Here is a 22,536-nt window from a genome sequence, read left to right as displayed (position 1 = left end):
GATGTTTTTCATGAAGATAGACAGGGAAGAAAGGGAGGAGGAGTACTGTTAATGATAGCAGATGAGTTATGCGTATCTAAAATGGAATTGCAAGGTGCAAATAGTGTCACGGTTTTGAGGCGGTATGGTGTGAGATAGAAGTAAACAGGATGAAATATTTAGTTGGGTGTTGCTATAGACCTGGTAATATGGAGGGTAATGAGAAGGAAATGTATAGGCAAATTGGCCTAGCTAGCAAGAAACGAGTTATCATTATGGGCGACTTTAATTATGGTAATATAGACTGGAAGCAAGAGACGGCATCTGGGGGTAAAGAAAATGAATTTTTGGAGTTTTTGAAAGTTAATTACCTTAGGCAGCACTTAACGGAGGGTACATGAGGATCAAGAGTATTGAATTTGATCATCTCATCAGATGATGTTATTATAAATGAGGTGTCAAATCTTCCACCAGTTGGTGAGAGTGACCACATCATGTGCAGGGTGACCAGTCATTCGAGGATGTCTTAGAAAGGGATATATGTGGAATTATAAGACTGGTAATTACGAAAAGCTCAGGAAACGGCTTGCGATAATAAATTGGAAAGAGGAACTGGATGAAAAGGATATCAATGCTGCTTGGGCCATACTCAAGAACTGTTTGGTGGAGGCAATATCAGAGTGTATTCCAAGGGTCAAGAGGGTAAATAGAGTGGGTGTAAAATGGATGAATCAAGAGATAAGGTATGTGATCTGGAAGAAGAAGGTATTATGGAAGAAACACAAAATGAGTATTTATAACAACCAGTTGCATTAGAAGTACAAAGAGCAGACGAGGAAGGTGACTAGCTTGATAAGGGTAGCAAAAATACAGTATGAGCAGCAGTTAGCTAAAGCGGCCAAAAAAAATCCTAAGGAGTTTTTTCGATATGTCGCCAGTAGAAGAAAGAATGATTATGGTAGGATGGGATTGATTGGTGAAAAGAGGAGTGATAACTGCTGTGGAGGATATAGTTGAGATATTTAGTGAGCAATTTCTAAAGGTATTTAATTCTTGTGAATGTGGCATCATGCAGAACTTGAAAGCAGTGGGAAAGGAGGAGGAGGAACTGTTAATAAGTGAACAGGAGGTATATGAGGAATTGAATAGACTTGATGTAAATAAGGCTGTGGGAGTTGATGCTATTTCACCATGTGTCTTGAGGGAATGTGCCAGAGAGTTAACAACAGCTTTTGCATATCTTTTCAACATGAGTCTCTCACTGGGTCAAGTTCCAAAAGAGCGGAAAGAGGGCGAAATTGTTCCAATTCATAAGGGAGGTGATAAGAGTAAGGCTTTGAATTATAGACCAGTCTGTGTGTCTGGAGTTGTGGGCAAGGTATTAGAGAAGTTAGTTAGGAATAAGATTCAGAATTGAGTTGACAACAGAAAAATACTCTTTGACGGCCACCATGGATTTATGAAAAGAAGATCATGCTTTAGCAATCTGCTTACTTTTTATAATAAAGTGACAAATGCGTTGGATAAGGGTGTTGCATATGCAGTGGCATATTTAGATTTTGCAAAAGGCGTTTGATAAATTGCCACATGACAAGCTGGTAAGGTAATTAAATTGGAGCAGATGGGGCTGAACAGTAGATTGATTCGATGGATTGGAGATTGGCTGTCTGATAGGTATCAGCGAATTGTCTTTGGAGGAGCGATATACCAGAAGAGGAAAGTTACTAGTGGTGTACCTGAAGGGTCTGTTTTGGGTCCATTGCTGTTTAATTTGTATGTAAATGATATCTGGAGAGGTCTGAATGGTAATGTGCAGTTGTTTGCAGATGATGCAAAGTTGGGGAGAGCTATCAGGAGTAGTGTGGATGCTGTGGCTTTGCAAGAGGGACTTGAATACACTGACTGAATGGGTAAATAAGTGGGGATATCAATTCAATGTTTCAAAGTGTAAGGTTTTGAAATTTGGGAAGCAGAGATGCGATGTAAAGTACACAATCGGTGCAAATATCTTGTAAGAGGTAGAGGAAATGAGAAATCTGGGAGTGATTGTAGACAAGGACCTAAAATTTCGGGGACATGTTACTAAAATAGTGAAGACAACACAGCAGATAATGGGAATGATGCAGAGGACGTTGACTTGTAGAAGTAAGGATGTTATAGTTCCTTTGTATAAGGCTTTGATCAGGCCACATATGGATTACTGTGCACAGATCTGGTCACCTGGTTTTCAAAAAGATGAAATTGCGTTGGAAAAAGTTCAGAGGTGATTGACTAAGGTGGTTTCTGGTTTCTGGAATGTAGAGTATGAAGACAGATTGACAAAATGCAATTTGCAGAAATTGGTGGATAGAAGGTGGAACGGGGATATGATTGAGATATATAAGCTGTTAAGAGGTTATTACCAGATTAATGTCAGGGAGGTTTTGCACAGAATGGGTGAGAACAAGAGGTCATTCCTGGAAGCTGTATAAGGAGGGTGTGAGCAAGGGAGTGAGGAGCAGGTTTTTTGCATAGAGAGTGGTGAGTGATTGGAATGCTTTGCCCGAGAGTGTGGTGTGTGCAGAGACTGAATATATATTTAAGGCACAGTATGATAAACTGTGTGTATAACAGTGGACCTCCCACGATGAGTCTTTGACTCCATGGAGGTTTTTTATAATAATAATAATAAAGTATAATAAATTTCATTCCTTTTCTTATAGCTTACAGTTGTGAAATTTGTCATAAAGAATATTCTGGAAAGTCAGAGCTTGATATGCACAAAGCAGTCCATAGACTTGATAGGCCAGTTTATCCATGCCCTCATGAAGGTTGTTCCCGTAGTTACTATTACAGTAAGAACTTACAGATGCACATCAGGAGTTTTCACAAGAAGCAACATTTTAATTGTTTCTATGAGGGATGTACTAAAAGTTTTGCACATAAGGTACATATGCATTTAAATACTATTGAAGTCACATTATTGGAACTATTGTTTTATAAAAATAAATCTTATGGTAACTTTGACTTGATATTAAAATGTAACAGTTAAAAGAAAACTATGTGGTTAGCTGTGAGATAACCATGTAGTTTTCTCTGTCCCATAACCTAAAGTCGATTTCAAACCCTTCTGTATCAAATGTTTGTGAACACCAGGTAGATGATTTTCATTGCCTAGTGTCAGATCACCATCATTCTTTTGGGAGGTGGTCTCACAGAAACTCTTTAAACCTATTTCTGAAACCAGAAATAGGTTCAAAGAGATTGTTTGATCATTAGATCAAAGTACTAAAGCATAACATATCTTTCTTTTGTGGATGAGATTGATGTTTAAAAATAAATAAATGAAATGCCAAGTAGGATAAGTCTTGTTAGGCACTTTTCAGGTAGTTTCTTTAAATAAAAATTATTTTTATATAAAATGGCATGACACACAAGATTGTTTTTAAATGAAAGTTTAAGCAATTAAAAATTTATTAAAAAATTATTACTGGAAAGGAAATCGAGCTTGCAGAAGAACTGGAAAATTACCATGTTGTTTATTATTTTAACGGTATAATAGAACACAGAAACTAAGTAAATAATTGATTTATTAACTTGATGCTGATATTTCGCTGGTATTATAACCAGCATCTTCAGAGCACAAAAACACTGTTTGTCACAATACGCGAGACTAAAACAACATGGTGTACATTAACAAAATTGTAGCAGCAACACAAAGACTAGAGTCCTGATTTTGGCGCCCTCTATCTGGAAAAAAAAAAAAAAAAAAAAAAAAAAAAACCGCTATCATATATTGCTAGAGTCCTAGAAAAGTGCTAGTTTTTCCTTAATATGACTGTCTCCCAGATCTTCGGCAAGTTAATACAGCCATATTTGTTGAGATTTGGAGTGTGTTTTAGGGCTTCTGTCGCCTCTAAGAACAATCTCTCTGATTTATATGGGTTTCTGTGTAGTACTTTTGTGTTTTTCCAGTTGATCCTGTGTGCAGGGGTATCCAGAGCATGGTCTGCTAGGCCCGACTTCCCATAATGATATTTCCGGACGTATCGTTTATGTTCGCTGATGCGGATATTCACAGCAGACCATGCTCTGGATACCCCTGCACACAGGATCAACTGGAAAAACACAAAAGTACTACACAGAAACCCATATAAATCAGAGAGATTGTTCTTAGAGGCGACAGAAGCCCTAAAACACACTCCAAATCTCAACAAATATGGCTGTATTAACTTGCCGAAGATCTGGGAGACAGTCATATTAAGGAAAAACTAGCACTTTTCTAGGACTCTAGCAATATATGATAGCGTTTTTTTTTTTTTTTTTTTTTTTTTTTTTTTTTTTTTTTTTTTTCAGATAGAGGGCGCCAAAATCAGGACTCTAGTCTTTGTGTTGCTGCTACAATTTTGTTAATGTACACCATGTTGTTTTAGTCTCGCGTATTGTGACAAACAGTGTTTTTGTGCTCTGAAGATGCTGGTTATAATACCAGCGAAATATCAGCATCAAGTTAATAAATCAATTATTTACTTAGTTTCTGTGTTCTATTATACCGTTAAAATAATAAACAACATGTTCGACGAACACATAAGTCTATCCACACGTTTATGGAAAATTACCATGTGAACAAAATTTGCATCAACAACAGGTGAGATCTTATTAAATAATCAGTATAGGTTATTGTATTCAGACAATAATGATCAATGAAAGGAAGGAGTAGCGATAGCATTCAATGCAAAACATAAAGATAAACTTCTTGATTGGCGGGCAGTTTCAGGTAGAGTTATGTGGGCAAACTTCAATATGGAGAAATGAAATGAAACTTATTTGTGCCTTTGGGCCCAGAGAAGGTTTTTCCCTAAAGAAGAAGTAGAGGAATTTTATGAGTCACTAGAGCAGGCAGCTGATATAAATAAAATGGAAATAGAGGTCCTTGTTGGAGATCTAAATAGTAGAGTAGGAAGTGAATACCACCGAGCATATTATTAGCCTTGCAAAGGCTAATAATATGCTCGGTGTAATAATGGTAAGGGTCTGCTGGATTTCTGCTCAGGATATTATGGACTAGTCATTATTATTCACGTAGAGTGTACAGAGGATTTGGAATTGGAAGTGATGGTCACTTAGTTTTAAGTAGTATAAAATTCAATATCACATTGGAAAGAATGGTTTGTAAAAAGGAAAAAAATATATATATATATATATATTAATTACATGGGCACCTCCATGGAGTCCAAAGACTCATTGCAGGAGACTCAATCTATTCACAATCTATCATACCTCTCCTTGAACTATTAACAGAAAAAGCACTCACAACTGACTCTGGCAACTCAATCCACTCATTCATCACTCTCCAAGCAAAAAAAATCTAGTCCTCACATCCCTACTGACCACACCTTTATTCAACTTCCAGGGATGACCCCTTGTCCTGGTCCCTCTAGCAAGTGCTGAAACATTTTGCCTGCATCTATCTTATAAAATTCTTTAAGCAACTTAAATGGAAACCCAGGGGGGGGGGACCAGACTGGAGCACAGTAATCCAGATGTGGGCATATCAAGGCCTTATAAAGAGGAATTACAACTTCCTTATCTGTACTTGTTAATGTGTTCTTCACTAGCCAAGTAATTTTATGGGCTACCTTAGCAATATGTCCTATAAACTTGTAGGACTATTAAACCTATTTAGGGGGGGTAGACAGAGTTACTGTCTACCCCCCCCCCCCCCCCCCAAATCTCTAGCTTCATCTGTTTCCTGGAGTACAGTGCTATCAATGCGATACACAACTTGTAATCTATTTATCCCAAAATGCATAAATTTACATATCTTGACATTAAACTGATACCATTTAACTTTTGCCTATACTGACAGCATATTTAAATTGTCTTGCAAGCTCTCCACATTGCTTTGATTAACTATTACTCTATCTAATTTTGCATCATCAGCAAACAACTGAATATTTCCTTTTAGGTTATTTCCTATGTCATTTATGTACAAATTGAACAGCAATGGTCCCAGCACTGAACCACACCTTTGGTAGCTTTTGTGTTTGTCTCGATTCTGCCCCTCCATATATACCACTTTTTGATATCTATCCAGCAGCCATCCTCTTGTCCACTTAACCAGTGTCATATCCATCCTCATTTTTTCTAATTTGTGTAACAGTGTTCCATGTGGTATTCTGTAAAATGCCTTTGCAAAATTCAGCAAAATCATTGTGTAGCCATTTCCTTTATCCATTTCAGCTGTTATTCTATTATAAAAAGTCAGTAAATTATTAAGTCATGACTGATTCTTCACAAAGCCATGTTGACCCTCATACAGTATCATATTTTTATCTACCCATTCTTGAATTCTCTTTGTTACCAATTTTTCTAGTACTTTTGCCACCGTGCCTGAGATACTTATTGGTCTATAATTTGTTACTGTAGTCTTAAACCTCCCATATGCAAAGGGAGGTTAATTTTTATTTTTTTTATTTTATTTTAAGAATTAAAGTTGAACAGCTTTAGAGGTAAACTGTAGACTGAACTATACAAACATTATTGAAGAAAGAATTAAATAGATTGAAAACAAGATCCAAACACAAATTTGGAGTCTCTGTGGCAAATGCTGAAATAAACATTGATTAATTCAGCTAGGGAGGCATGTGGTAACATTGTCTGCAAGGATAGAAAAATAAGAAATCCCATGGTGTGCAGAAGAAATTGAATAATTTTGGAAAAGAAGAAAGCATACTGAAAGTTTCTAGCAAATAAGTTGGCAGATGCCCTAAAGGAATACAGAGAATGTAAGAGAGCTATGTATGAAAGTAGCTAAACAAAAGTCATGGAAAGACTTTCTTAAGAATATAGAAGGTAAATATCAGGAAGTTGGCAAAATGTTTTGGAGGCTATTGAAAACATTTAGAAATTAAGGAAAAGAGTACTGTAAAAGGAATCAAAGATGATGAAGGTAGCATAAAAACTAAAGATAAGGATAATTACTCCAGACATCAAGGATGTCTGGAGTAATTACTTAAAAAATTGTTCAATGAAACAAGCAGTTGACAGAACCACAGTGGAAAATTTTCCAGAGAAATGCAAACAAGAGCACATATCAATACTTGAGGTAGAAAATGCCATCAGAAAAATGAATCGTGAAAAGGTGGCTGGAGTAAATGATATTTGACCAGAAATTCTGAAATATGGAGGTATAAAAGTTTTGCAGTAACTAAACTGCATAATTCAGGAGGTTGAATTTCAGATGATTGGAGTAGAGCTCTCTCATAGTTCCCATCTATAAAAAAAGAAAATAAAGCTGAATGTGAGAATTACAAAGGAATTTCTCTACAAGGTGTTCCACATAAGATTTATGCAAGCATACTTGAAAAGAAGCTGAGAAAAATTGTAGAAGAGAAACTGGGAGAAGAACAAGCTGCAGTTTGTCAGTTTAAAAACCTTAAAACAAATAGTTGAAAATCATGAGAATATGACAGGAATCTGTTTTTAAGTTTTGTAGATCTGGAAAAGACATGCAACAAGGTGTCTACAGAAAAGCTTTCCAAAACACTACAATTATATTGGGTAAATGGAACATTATATAAAGCAATTCATAGTCTGTATTTAAGTTAACAGTTAGAATTGATGGAAATACAGGAAGATAGTTTGATGTAAAATCAGGGCTAAGATGAGGATGCACATTATCTACACACTTATTCATCATTTATATGGATCATATTATGAAAGAAAGTGACATTAAACCTGATATTAGAATATATCAAACTTAGCTCTTTGCTTTATGCAGTTGATGTACTCCTAAACACATCCAGTGCAAATCTTCAGGATTCTCTGACTAAATTAAGTTACAGCTGTAACAAATTTAGCATGAAAATCAGCAATAAAAAGACTAAAAGTTTGAAAATAGGCAGGAACATAGAAAACTTCAACTGCATTCTGAATGGAGAGCCTACAGAACAAGTAAAATATTTCAGCTATTTAGGCACAATTTTTATTGAAGATGGCAAATTAAATTTGGAAATAAACAGAATAAGCAAAGCTGGTATTGTGGAGAGCCAGATGAATAAATTCACGTGGAATAAGAGAGAAATTAGCCAATACACTAAACTAGCAGTTGCAAGATGGTGTTCAAAACAATTTTATGAGTTATAGAACTGAGAGTTGGGATAGAAATAAAGCACTTATCAAATATTAGAGACCCATGATATGAGAGTTCTTGGAAAAATTAGGAGCCTGAACAGTTCAAATCAGTGTCAGAATGATTAGCCCTACCCACACATTCCTAAATGTAAACAATGTCGAGTTCTTTCCTAAAATGAAGACATTAGGAACTTGACATTGTTTGCATTCAAGATTGTGTGAACAGGGCTAATCTAAGGTGTTATGGTAACTTTAATAGAATGGGAGAGGAAAGGTTAGCAAAATAGGTATTTGATTATAAGGTGGCAGGAGGAAGACATAGATGGATTGCTTCAGTCAGAAATGCTTTAGAAGAACTAAATGTCAGACATGACAGTATTGAAGGGCTGACAAGTAATGGACTAATTTGGAGGAAAATTGTTGGTAAGAGATTATTAATAATGTAAAACTTAATCGTGTAGTGTTGTCATAGATGCCTAAAGACCCCTTGAGGGTATTTTTGTAGTGTTTTTCATATCATGAAATTGATAGTGATTAAGCAATTAAAAATTGCAATGGGGGTGTAATGATCCCTATCCTCATGAGTATGGATGTATGTGATTGTCATAAAAGATGAATTTTTTGTCCACTGTGAGACCACTATCCTGCTTATTGTCTGCATAAAGTGGCTTAAAAAATTCCCATGTTTAGTCGGGAGAAGGATAAAAAAAATAGTTAAAAAAAAATAACTGCCTGTCTATTGTACTATAGGTTTTCAATCTTTCATGGGTGGAGTTACCTAAAAGAGTGCTAGTACATCCCCCATCACCATTTTAAAAATATAGAAAGGAGGTAAATTTTGTTAATGTAAAATTAATTTCACTGAATTCTTCAAAAACTGGAAGCCAGCATAGACGATATTTAATCTGAAATATAAGTTTTTGAGTGACCGAAGTACATAATCCAGAAATGTATGTACAAGCGGTTTCGTGTTGTGGTAGATTTGTCTAATCAAAATTTGCAGAAGTTTTGATTTTTTGCAACTGATAATGCATCCAAAACGTTGCTCAGGGTGGGGAAAAAATGGTTGCATGGTTTAACTACACATACCGGCCACTGAATTAGAAACTTTTTCATATATTTTTGGTTGTCATATAGGCATTCAACTGTCAGTATCAATCCTCTTTGATTTCCTGCACAAAGTTCGTGCAGCTTTCATTAAATGCTTTGGTTTAAATTCAGCTGCACACAAGAAGTTCTATTTGTCTATACAAGCCTCCTCAGATCATGTCAATCTCGTTCCTGACAGACTGAGGACCACAGTTATGCCTCTTAGACAAGCAGTGTGGGTTATTTTTCTGCTGATTAAACACCCGGGATATCTCACCTTTTGAGAAACCAGTCAGCTCTGCTGTTTTCAAAATCATGGCTCCAGCCAGATGGGCATCCACAATAAGCCCTTTATTGAACTCTGAAAGATCATTTGTTTTTCCCATCGTGATCAACACTATTGATGATTACTGACCATCAACATTCTTAAATACGCTATTTGATCAATAGTATCTGGACACCTACTCGAAACTGTAATCAGACTTTCCCTGTGACACACTTTCCAGTAGTGGACATTAATACAGGGTGGGTCCACCCTTTGCTTCTATGACAGCTCTAACTCTGCTGGGGAGACTTTCTACCAGGTGTTGGAACATCTCTGGAGGAATGGCAGCCCATTCTTCTTGAAGAGCCATAGCCAGAGCAGTTCGTGATGTGGGTTGTTGGGATCTGGAGTGAAGTCGGTGTTCTAATTCATCCCAAAGGTTTCTGTGGGATTCAGTTCAGATGTTCAATAATGTTCCAGAAATAGAATGACTGGCTCTGGGCCAGTCATTCTATTTCTGGAACATTATTTTCCACAAACCATTCCCTCACAGACCTTGCTTTATGGCAGGTATCATTGTCATCATGCTGATACAGACAATAGTCATCATCTAATTCATCTTCTACCATAGACAGTACACAACAGGTCGAAATGTCCTTGTACCCTTCCGCATTTAGATTTCCGTGTAGTGTTACGAGAGGGCCAAGTTCATTCCATGAAAAACACCCCACACACTATAATGCCACCTTCTCCAAATTTCACTGTTGGCACTACACATGCTTGCAGGAATTGTTCTCCAGGCATTCGCCACACCCAGACCCTCCCATCAGACTGCCATATGTTAATAGCACTGTGGAACTCCCAGGTGATTGTTTCACTCGATGTCTGGTAATTTCCACGAACCACCTTCTTCAATGCTCGACGGTCCCTCTCTGTTCTTAAACACAACCTACCTGACCGTGGTTTTGTTGTGGTTGTGCCTTCATGTTTCCACTTCACAATCACATCACCAACTGTTGATTTGGGAGGGTTGAAATGTCTCTGATACATTTCTTACTAATGTGGCAACCAATAACTAGTCCACATTTGAAGTCATTGAGCTCTCTTGACCTACCCATTCTGCTCGTACTTCTTATCACTGAATAATACACGCCCTTTTTATACTGGTAAGTGAGGTTGTAGTAATGAAATCTAGATGCCAGTTTACGAATTACAGAGGAGGAGGGGGGGTGTCCTGATACTTTTGATCAGATAGTGTAGTTGCCTAGAACATGTGGTGATGCACGTGACCAAGTATTTAGCATATACACTGCATAAGTGACATTTATGTACATCCGCATAAAGATTTCTAATTCAGTGGCTGGTATGCATAGAATCAAAATCCAAACACAGAAACCAAACACACACACACATATATGAAACCTCAGAACATTAAAAAAAAAGTATACACTTAGGAGAAATATGTCAAGTTCCAAACAACAAACCAAGTTATTGAGAGAATGTACAATATTACTTCCATAGAATTGGAAAGATGTCATCTATACCTACTTTATCTGCATGCATTTGGTGAAACCAGGTTAGAAGATATTAAAAATTATAATGATTATACTGTATTTAAGGAAGTAGCAATGTAACATGGTTTATTTTTAGGATTTAAATTGATGTTGCTATTTATGTGAAATATGTTAATATTCCAGATGACTTCCCAGTTGCAGCAGGTGTTTGCTTTTATCCATATTTTTCAATGTCCATTACATTTCTTCTCTTTGAATATTATCTTCATTTTCATTCTTACCTGATGGCTCTTACAGGTATTTGGAAACACTCAGGCTGCATGATTTTCCCCTTTCTTCATTTAATTTACCATTTATTATTATTATTACTATTATTACACAGGCATCTCCACAGAGTCTGCAGACTCACAGAGGGAAACCCTAAACATTTTATATTAATAAGTATGATGTAAACATCTGGCAGAATGATTATAACAGACTGTATCTGTTATACTTTGCTGTGAACTCATTGACCAACAGGTATCCTCAACAGAATGTGGCAGCCTACTCCACTTGCTCACTGCTCTCCAGAAAATCTAGTCCTCACGCTCCCAACGCTATTGTCAATTACTTGGGTGAGTCCTAGTTCTTTCTTCCCACTAGTCAAGTGCTGAAAAATACGAATCATTCTATAAATCTGCTACCATCTTAGTCAATTGCCTCTGGATCCTCTCCACCTCTTCCACATCCCAGGAAAAGTGATGGGGCTGTATCTCCTTCTTCATAAGTATTCTGCAATTGAGCAGGTTCTTCCTTAGTAGCAAAAACTTTCCTCCCACTTTCTTCTGTTCTGAGCGTTCTCTTTTAAGGTTGTGTATCTGTCTCTATTCAGCATGCTATCTAGCATTGTTTCCTCGCTCTTCCTGTAGGTCTTTTTCCTTTAATGGCATCTCTGATTATTCCATTTCCTCTCAAAATATGTCTAATCCAATTTCCCTTTCTTCTTTTTATCCTTTTTAACAGATTCCTTTCTTACTCTGCTCTTTTGAAAACCTCTTCATTATTTATCTGTCCATTTTACTTTTTCCATCCTTCTCCAAATCCACATCTCGAAGCTTTCCAAAATTTTAATTGCTTCTTTCCTCAATGTCCAGGTTTTAGCTGCATATAAGAGAACATTCCACACATAACATTTTATTAGTCTTTTCTTTAAATTTTCTTAAAGGCCTTAAAAGAGGTATAATAACCTCTTTATCTCTGCTTGCCTATTCTTCAATAACCAGGTAATTCTATGAGCTATTTTAGCCACTTTTGCAAAATGTTCTCTGAACTCCAAAAACACCCAGCTTTATCAATTTCCTAGTTTACAGTTGTTGGTACACAGCTGGTGATCTTTTCATATCAAAATACATTATCTTCCACTTCACCACGTTAAACCGAGCCGTTATCCTGTAGCCAAACTGTCAGTCTTTTTAAATCATTCTGCCAAATGTCTACATGTTTATTAGTTATTGCACTACAAAATTTTGCATCATCAGCAAACAGCTAAATATTTCTTCTCAGATCATCTCCTGTATCAATAATGTATAAATTAAATATTAGTGGTCTAGGTACAGAGCCCTGCTGCACACCACTAGTCACAGGCCTTCTCTTGTACTCCCAGATAAACTGCTGTTTTAATATCTTCTCATCAGCCACCATATCCATCCCCATTTGCTGCAATTTATGTAAGAGAATTCCATCCAGAATCCTGTCAAATGCCTTTGTGAAGGTCAGTGATATCACCAGATAGCCATCACCTTTATTTAAGTTAGTACTGGCACCAGAGGCATAGCTAGGGAGGGGCAGAGGGGGAGAGTCCACCCCAGATGGCACTTTGAACCTTTTTGAACATTTGCAGTTAATTCTAAAATACAGTCTCGAGAACTGTTCCAAATATTGTAATACTACTGCGAATTTTCCTCACAGTTGTTGCAGGTGTTGCTAGTTGTGAGAGGAGTTTTTCTAAATTAAAATTGATAAAGAATTACCTGCATTACTATGAAATAAACTTTGCCAATGTCATCGATGATTCTGCTAACAAAAAAGCAAAAAAATAACATTTTACAATGTTGAAATTAAAGTTTTACTTCAAAAATAAACATAGTGTTTTAATTTATTTCCCTATACGTTGTTTTGACTTTTTGTAGTATTTTTGGTGTGTATTAAGAGGGACAGCAAACTCAGGGACCGTCCCGGGCAGCAAAAGCTCTAGCTACACCACTGACTGGCACTTAATTATAAAAAGTAAGTTACTAAGGCATTACTACCCTTCATATATAACTGTGTTGTCCTCCCATATAGTATCCCATTCCTATCTACTCGTTCTTTGATTTTTCCCTTAACCAGCTTCGGACACCTTGATCGCTTCACCTGAGATACCACACTACAGTTGACACTGATCTTTATGAACAAAAATAATGAAAATATCAGCTAATGTCCACTTGAGAGTAGAACTAACTTCAAAAAAAAAAAATAAATAAATAAATAATAATAATAATAAATCAACAGGAGAACCTAGTCCTTTTTTAAAGGACTCTAGGTTCTCCTGGATAATAAAGTATCAAGACTAAAAGTAAGATTTAGTAACCAGATGTCAACAATTAGGATTTTTTTTATTATCTTACATAATTAATTATTAATTTAACTTTAGTTTTTTTTTTAATCAATTTCTTTTTAACCACAAGAGATTAGGTAGGTGGATTCATTTAGCTTTAGACTTTATGTAACTTACAATGCCATGGTGCTAGTTGTTGTAATCAAGTGTGTGTGTGTGTGTGTGGATGTATATATTCCTGAAGATGACCTCAATCTAAAGGTCAAAAGGTAAAATTTTAATATTATTAAACTTTTTTATTTATTTCTTTATTTATTTTTCATCTCACAGTAGTTGACTTCTTAAATCTAGTATAATAAAAAGTTTTACATGTAGTTCCACTGAGTTCCTAACAAATATGCATGTTTGTTAGGATCAAACTAAAATGGATTAAATTTTCATCTCTTTAGTCAGGTATTTAATACATTTAAATTAAATAAATATGTGCAGAAAGAGACAAGTTACAATTAAAGAGACAAGAGACAAGTTACAATTAAAGAGACAAGAGACAAGTTACAATTAAAGAGACAAGAGACAATTAAAGGTAACTTTAATGAATAACTTCTATATTTCGGCAACGTCACGTTACCATCTTCAGGAACATAAAGATATGGTATGTGCATGCAGGCACTAACAAAAGCAAATGAGGAAGAAAGCAGGTAACTAATATTGTTCCTAAAGTCCTGATGGTGCCCTCTGGTAGGCTAATTTGATTGTCTTGGCAGTTGGGCTGAAGTTCTCATAATGTAAGTCTCCCAAATTTGGGGTAGTTTCATGCACCCAAATTTGTTGAGGTTAGGAACGTTTTTTAGAGCTGCTGATGATTCCTTGAATAATCTTTCGTATTTAAACTTGCTGCGGCGTATTATTTTTGTTTTCTTCCAACGAATTCTATGACGGGTATCTAAGGCATGGTCTGCCAGCCCAGAGCTGCTGTACTGGTGAAACCGGATGTAGTCTTTGTGTTCTGAAATCCTGATATTTGTTGTTCTGCCTGTTTGGTGCTAAACCAAAAGGACTACAAAGGTAAGCTTAATGCTTTAATACTAGACCGTACTACTTACCTCCCTATTGAATATAATCCTACCAGCTCTCAGATTAGAACTCTCTGCAGACTCCTTAAGAAAGTCACTTCTTGGCCTGTGGAAGTCACTAACAAACTAAACCTTATAACTCTAGACCCCCCCCCCCCCCCCGATTATATGGACTCCCAAAAATACATAAACAAAATGTGCCATTACATCCCATAGTGGATGGCATTGATTCCCACACACATAAATTAGCCAAACATTTAGCCAAAATGCTCACACACTATACTAGCAACACACCATCACACATAAAAAAACTCAGCCCACTTTAAAGCCAGTATAGAAAACTTCTCGCTCCAACACACTGACATAATGGTCAGTTTTGACGTCTCCTCCCTATTCACTAATGTCCCACTCAAAGAAACCCTAGAGCTCATCCAAGCCAAGTTTCCTCCCGATATCTCAGCCCTATTTCAGTTCACAATGAACTCAGGCTATTTTATTTGGCAAGGAAAGTTCTACAAACAGATAGAGGAGACAGCCATGGGTTCACCACTTTCCCCACCTTTGGCTAATTTCTTTATGGAGACCTTTGAAGAGAAAGCCTTAAACTCCATCCCACAAAAACCCACTATTTGGCTTCGTTACGTGGATGATGTGTTCACTATTTGGCCACATGGCTCAGACTCACTCCACTCCTTCCTAACACACTTAAACAACCAAACCAACACCCCAGAGTCCAGTTCACCTTAGAAAAAGAGTAAAACAACACCCTCCCCTTCCTAGACACTTTAATCACTCGCCAGCTTGATGGATCTTTGGTTTATCATTTGATCGTTTTCTCTGTTTACAGAAAACCCACCCATACTGGCAGATACATTCACCAGCAATCCCCCCCCCCCTCACAACAATATGGGGTTATAAAAACACTATATAACAGGACAAAATTAATCTGCTCAGATGACAAGGCCCTAACCACTGAACTAAACTACATCCTCAGCACTTTCTTAGCCAATGGCTATAACCCCCAAAAAATACTAAAACTAGTAAACCACAACCCCCCCCCCCTCCACAATAAAGATTACACCAAATCTATCACCATCCCCTACATCCAGGGCACCACTGAGAAAATAACCAATATCCTCAAAAAACATGACCTTACTTCTTGTTACAGACCATATAAAAAGTTGGCATCCTTTATCTGCTCTACCAAAGACCAACCACTTCCACTAGACCTACCTGGTATATACCAGGTCCCTTGCAGCTGCAAATTGTCCTACTTTGGCCAAACAGGCAGAACAACAAATATCAGGATTTCAGAACACAAAGACTACATTTAGTTTCACCAGTACAGCCACTCTGGGCTGGCAGACCATGCCTTAGATACCCACCATAGAATTTGTTGGAAGAAAACAAAAATAATACGCCGCAGCAAGTTTAAATACGAAAGATTATTCAAGGAATCATCAGCAGCTCTAAAAAACGTTCCTAACCTCAACAAATTTGGGTGCATGAAACTACCCCAAATTTGGGAGACTTACATTATGAGAACTTCAGCCCAACTGCCAAGAAAACCAAGTTAGTCTGCCAGAGGGCACCATTAGGACTTTAGGAACAACATTAGTTACTTGCTTTCTTCCTCATTTGCTTTTGTTAGTGCCTGTGTGCACATACCATATCTTTATGTTCCTGAAGATGGCAACGTGACGTTGCTGAAATATAGAAGTTATACATTAAAGTTACCTTTAATTAATACACTTTATATGCGTTGTTAATTCCGTAAACTAATTACCAGTTATTTTTATGAATAGTGTTTCTGCAATGTTCAGCAAACAAGTTTCTTCTCAAGTCAAGTTAGTTGCTATTCTAGAATCAAAAAATAAATACTTTGACAAGATCATCACTAATTGATACTAGGGACTCCAAGAACTTATGTTGTTGTTAGAACTTTGATTATAAAAGAAAATGGGAACCTTTAATTCCTCACAGAATTCTGGGATAGTTTGCAGTTAAGTAAATTACCTTCACATTCTCTAAAATTGAAGCCTGGGAAAATTGTGATGCTTTTGAGAAATTTAAATGTTTCTAGCACACACTTAAATAGCACAGTATTAATTATAAATTAAAGATGCCAAGAAATTATATTCTTGGTTTAATTCTTTATCCAAGTGTAATGTTGTATTTGAAGTTGCAACTGGAGTATTTTCAGAACTGGGCACAAACTGTGTTTGCTTACACTTGGATAAAGGATTAAATCAAGAATATAATTTCTTGACATCTTTAATTTATACTATAAGCAAGTGGAAAAACTTCTAACAACTATTTCTAATGCAGGGTATTTTAATAAGGTGTGACACCTTTTGGCTACTCTTATATGGAAATATAACTTCCGCATTATTTCAATCTTGGTATAACCTCTGGATCTGGTTCCCACTGATGAGACCTCAATAAAGGTCAAAACCAGTTTGGATAGTGACCCTTCCCATAATGCATAGTATTATACATGTCCATAAGAATGTGTACTTTGCATTATGGGATACTAAGGCAAGTGATGTGAAGTCATTAACTTCTATGTACGAGTTGCCCAGTCCTTCAAATACTTCAGATGCAAATTTGAAGTATTTACAGGACTGGGCAACTCGTAAGTTTGCTTACACTAGGATTAAACCAAGAATATAATTTCTTGGCATCTTTAATTTATAGTATAACCAAGTGGAAAAACTTCCAACACCAAGAACACTATGAATTCAATAAAGAGCCAAGAGGCTATTTTTTTCCGGTGGTATAACTTAACACTATTAATTGTTAGGGATTATGTGATAACTGTTTGGAATTAGAAATTAATTCTAATCAAAGTAATTTTTGATTAAAAATAATAATAAATGGGGCAAAGGGTTTTACTCTTGAGGATTGACTTAACTTCACATGGCACTATTCTTCCTTTTTCCTTTAAGTTATGACAGTTCCCACATGTCATGAATTTTATTTGACCTGAGGCTTAGGAGTTACCACTTGAAATTTTAGATGGAGTTTCCATGTACTTAACACAACCAGAGCATATACATATTTTCCAGGTTTGCAGTGCATACCTGGAAACTTCATGAAGAAATAATTTTTGTGGAGTTTTTTATTTAAAATAACTAGTCATGAACTATTACAAATATCAAGACATTCGGTGTGATTTAAATGAGATAAGGCAGGCATTTTCATCAAAGCATGCTATGACTAGTCATTATATGAAAAGTGAGTGTGATTCCTTATGTGGAATCTAGAATGAGGCATCTGCATGCATTTTTAATGGCTAAAGGTAAGTAGAGATTAGGTTGCCTGTTCTTCTGATGCATTTGCACTGAAATTTGCATGGGAATTAAGGGTGTGCAGATACTCAACAGCACAGATAGATTAGATCTACTCATTAGATTACCAGCAGCCAAAAAGTCAAGCACAGTTAACTATTCCTTATGGTTTCCTTATAGATAACTTTATATATATATTTTTAACTAACATTTATTTTTATTCTTCTCTACAATGGCAGATGGTAATATAATCTTTTTTTCTTAATAAAGTGAGTTTTTAATATAAATTTAATGATTTTTTAATAACGCTGTCTTACCACAGCACACCTGTGGAATACCCACTATATGCCACTTGGTTTTTATCCATGACACATTATAGGTAGCAATGTCTTATACCCATTCATACCCATTTTAAATATTTAAAATTTCAACATATTTCAGAAAGGAACTGTAATTTGAAAGTTGTATATATATGGAGGTTTTATAATATATTCATGTTTGTTATATAACTAGCTGACTCACTGTCAGGTGACAGTGACTCATCTAGTTATATATTTTTGAAGGGGGAATATTTTGAATGGAAGATTTTGAGAAAGGGGGGGTACATTCTTGATATCTTTGCATTTAATTTTTTTATATATATAATTAAATTTTATTGTATTTGGTGTTATAATTATATATAATTAAATGTAAAAATTATATTGTTCTGTTTCATATGTACATTAACTTTCAGCATTCCTTGAATAGTCATATTAGAATGCATCGCTCTAGTAGTAGTGTTCATGTTCTTCATCCAAAGAAGGTAAAAAAAAATTTTTTTTATTCTTTTATATGAAGTCGCTTTAGATGTACAGTTCAAAAAATATGTGAGCACTCTTAGATTTATGTCATCTCTCTCTCTCTATGTGTATATATATATATATATATATATATATATCAGCTTAATCGGCTTAACCCGGCTCAAAACAATGAAGAGACAAAAGATGTGACATAAAAATGTTTCAAATTTCGGCTTATCTTTTTATATATATAGAGTGGATATATATATATATATACATACACACACACACACACACACACACACACACACACACACACACACACACACACACACACACACACACACACTGGGGGGGCTATGCCCCCCGATGCCTACATGCCCATCACCCTGGACTGGTAGGCCGGTTCTCCTTGAATTCTGATGACTCGACACTCAGAGTAGTCCCTGAGTGTTGAGTCTTCAAAAGGGGGGGGGGGGGCCTCTGGCACCTATGGTGCCCCAGTTCCAGACTGGTAGGCTAGTTCTTGAATTCTGATGACTCAAATTTTGAAGACTCGACACTCTGGGTAATCTCTGAGTTTCAAAACGTTTCAAAAAACGTGACATAAAAAGGCTTATCATTTTATATATATAGGGTAGAGAGAGAGTAATAACCTAGCTTCTAGGACAAATTTTTAATAAAGTTTAGTATTTGGAAATGTTATGAAAATTTCCAAGAATTTCGGTTTTGATTTAAATCAATCATTTACAGAAAAAATTATAGCATATTTCGATGTAATACAAGTGGTATAATTCTGCACAGTACTTGATAGAACCAAAATTAAATCTGGTATTTAGGAAGGCAAGAAAAAAAATTAATTATTATAGATAGCTTTAAATGTACAATTAAAAAAACGTGAGCACTCTCAGATTTGTCATTACTACACATACATACGTATTAATAACTCAGGTTGTAGGAAAAATTTTGATTAAAATTTGGTATTTGGAAACGTTACCAAAATTGCCAAGAATTTCAGTTTTGTTTTAAATCAGTCATTTACAGAGAAAATCACTACAGATCATGGTAATACAAATGGTATAATTTTACTCAGGGCTGAATAGAACCAAACTAAAATATGGTATTTAGGATTTAGTCATCTTATTTCAGTCTAAATCTTATCACTTGTATGTTAAAATTAGGCAGAACATTTCAGAATTATGTAAAGTAATACTCACTTCGATTAGACTTCATCCAATCAGAATGGAGTACTACTTTTGTTTATTTTGGATGACAAATTTAATGAAATTTGATATCTAGAATCTCTACTAAGATTTGACATGTTATCTCCGTTTTGGTTAAAACTGGACCATTTGCAAAGAAAATTATACCAGACATTTTGAAACAATTCAAAGAAATAACCCCACTGTGAAATAGTGGATAAAATTTAATTTAGTTTGATATTTGTGATGGGGTTGTGTGCTTAAGGATGAAGCTGGATAACTGAGAGGAGACCTCTGTGTAGCCTTTTAAGGAATACAAAGACCTGATTAGGGCTTCTGGTCAAGTCCAGTCCTCTCCTTTTCAGGGTGTGCACTTAGTTAGGCATCTACTTGGATACTGAGCAAACGGGAATGAACTGGCAATTTGGGATTTAGCCAACCAAGTGATATTCTTATTGGCTTAAATCATAATATAAAATGATTGCACAACATGACAGAATTTCATGCTCGCCATGGCATTGCCAGTTTAAAGACCCCCCCCCCATTGTTTTCATCAGGGAATCAGAGCAAAGGGCAAACATTCAACCATCTAACAAATCCCAACTTAACATCAGCAGAGATCAAGATTGGTGCCATCAACATAGGAAGCATCAATAGAAAAGAAATGGAACTAACAAAAAAATTGGATAAGTACCAGATTGACATAATAGGTATTACAGAAACAAAGAAGACAAAAATAGGTCAGATCTTTCTAAGCAGCAAATACAAGTTAAATTCAGGCAATGGCAATCGGGAAGAAGAAGTAATAGCTTCTTCACTAAATTCAACACTAAATATGAGGATAATCTTCTTGATTGGCAGGCAATATCAAGTAGAGTATGTGGGCTAATGTCAGAATGGGAACTTCACAATGAGACTTATTTGAGCTTATGGTCCCACAGAAAGTTCTACTAAGAAGAAGAAGAAGAAGAAGAGGAATTTTTCAAAGCATTAGGGAAGACAGCTGACAAAAAAGGAAAAGTTGGTCCTTGTTTGTTGGATATCTAAACAACATATTTATCATGTTGAAACTTAAAATCCTTAACACTTTTTGCATTAATAACACATTCTGGTAATGTGTTCCATTCACTGACAATTCTCCTTGTGAAAAATCTACTCCTCACATCCCCCTCTTTGCCACACTTTTACATAACTTCTAGGAATGACCAGAGGTCATTCCTAGAAGTTATAGCAACACTGAGCCCTTTGGCTGCATTTTCAATAGCTTCCTCATCAAATTCCATGGAGAAAGGACTCTCACCAAATCTGTGTGGATGGTGACAACATATCTGCCATCCACCACACAGGACATCCTTGCCTCCTTTCCAAAACACGAGGAACGTCTGTTTGAAGTCAGTAGTACTATGGAGAAACTACAGCTCTTGTAACATTAATGCCTTTTATAATGTTATCTAGAATCTTTTTATAATGTTATCTAGACTAATCCACTAAAATCCTCTCACTAACTTAAATGTCTCTATCATATCACCTCTTTTCTTCCTATCCATCAAACTCTGCAATCCACATTTTTTTTCAAGCTCTCTTCATAGCCAGCGGTCCAAAGTCCTGATATTGTCTTAGTTACTTACCTCTGTACCCACTCAAATGTCTCCACATCACACTGAAAACCAGGTGACCAGATTTAAGCACAATAGTCCAAGTGTAGTCTGACCAGTGCTTTATACAGTGGCACAACCACTTCCTTATCCCTACATATTAGAGTACTTCTTATCATAGTAACACTACAATGGGCAGCCTTTGCAACACTAGCAATTAACTCGGTGTACTGTCAACCATCACCTGGAAATATCTAATCTCATCCACTTCCTGCAGTACAGCACCATTGATATAATATATGGTCTTATATTTCTTCACTCCAAAATGCAACATCTTGCACTTGCTGATATTGAAACTATAATCCCACTCCTTTGTCTAAGTAAAAAGTCTATTCAAATCTTCCTGAAGGAAATCAGCATCAGCAGTGCTACTCATAATTCTTCCCAACTTTGCACCATCAGCAAACAACTGAAGATCCTCAGTCAGTTCACATGATATATCAATTACAAACAAACAGCAATTTGTTTGTAAATGATATATCATTTACAAACAAACAACATTAGTTTCCCTCCTTTTTTTTTCTTTTTTTTTTTTTTTTTGTGACACTGATCCATCATGCACAACATGCTGGTATCATTCAGAGAGAGCCAATCTCCAATCCATGTAACCAATATACTATCTAACCCCATCCTCTACAGCTTGTACATCAACTTATCATGTGGTAATCTATCAAACACTTTTGCAAAGTCCAAGAATTACTGTATATAATTCTCCGTTATCTAATACACCCGTTACCTTATCATGAAATGCAAGTAAACTGCTAAAACAGGACCTACCCTTTACATATCCATGCTGGCCATTATAAAGAATGCTATGTCCATCAATCCAATCCTGTATTCCATTCCTAACCAATCTCTCCAACAACTTGCCAGTCTGTACAACTGCAGTTATACAGACTGGTCTATAATTGGAAACTTCTTTCCTAGAACCATGCTTGTGGAATGGTACTATTTTGCCTTCTTTCCACTTCTTAGGAACCCTGCCCTCTGCAAGACTTTC

The 22,536-nt window shown here is 36.0% G+C and overlaps 1 protein-coding gene across 1 annotated transcript in view; it reads left to right on the top strand.

Annotated features, from left to right (window-relative positions):
* The window catches only part of LOC150104776 (transcription factor IIIA), a 199,342-nt gene that overhangs the window by 132,298 nt on the left and 44,508 nt on the right, over positions 1-22,536 (top strand). Inside the window, exons 7-8 of the mRNA XM_090395955.1 lie at positions 2,682-2,905; positions 18,634-18,702. Of these exons, the coding sequence (XP_090252081.1) occupies positions 2,682-2,905; positions 18,634-18,702 (293 nt within the window). The remainder of the gene's footprint in view (positions 1-2,681; positions 2,906-18,633; positions 18,703-22,536) is intronic.

The sequence above is a fragment of the Typopeltis vanoorti genome, chromosome 7 (assembly GCF_054136105.1).
Source record: "Typopeltis vanoorti isolate ZY-2024b chromosome 7, IOZ_Tvanoo_1.0, whole genome shotgun sequence".
In the NCBI taxonomy this organism is placed as follows: domain Eukaryota; kingdom Metazoa; phylum Arthropoda; class Arachnida; order Uropygi; family Thelyphonidae; genus Typopeltis; species Typopeltis vanoorti.
This window is presented reverse-complemented; position numbering and strand designations above follow the sequence as displayed.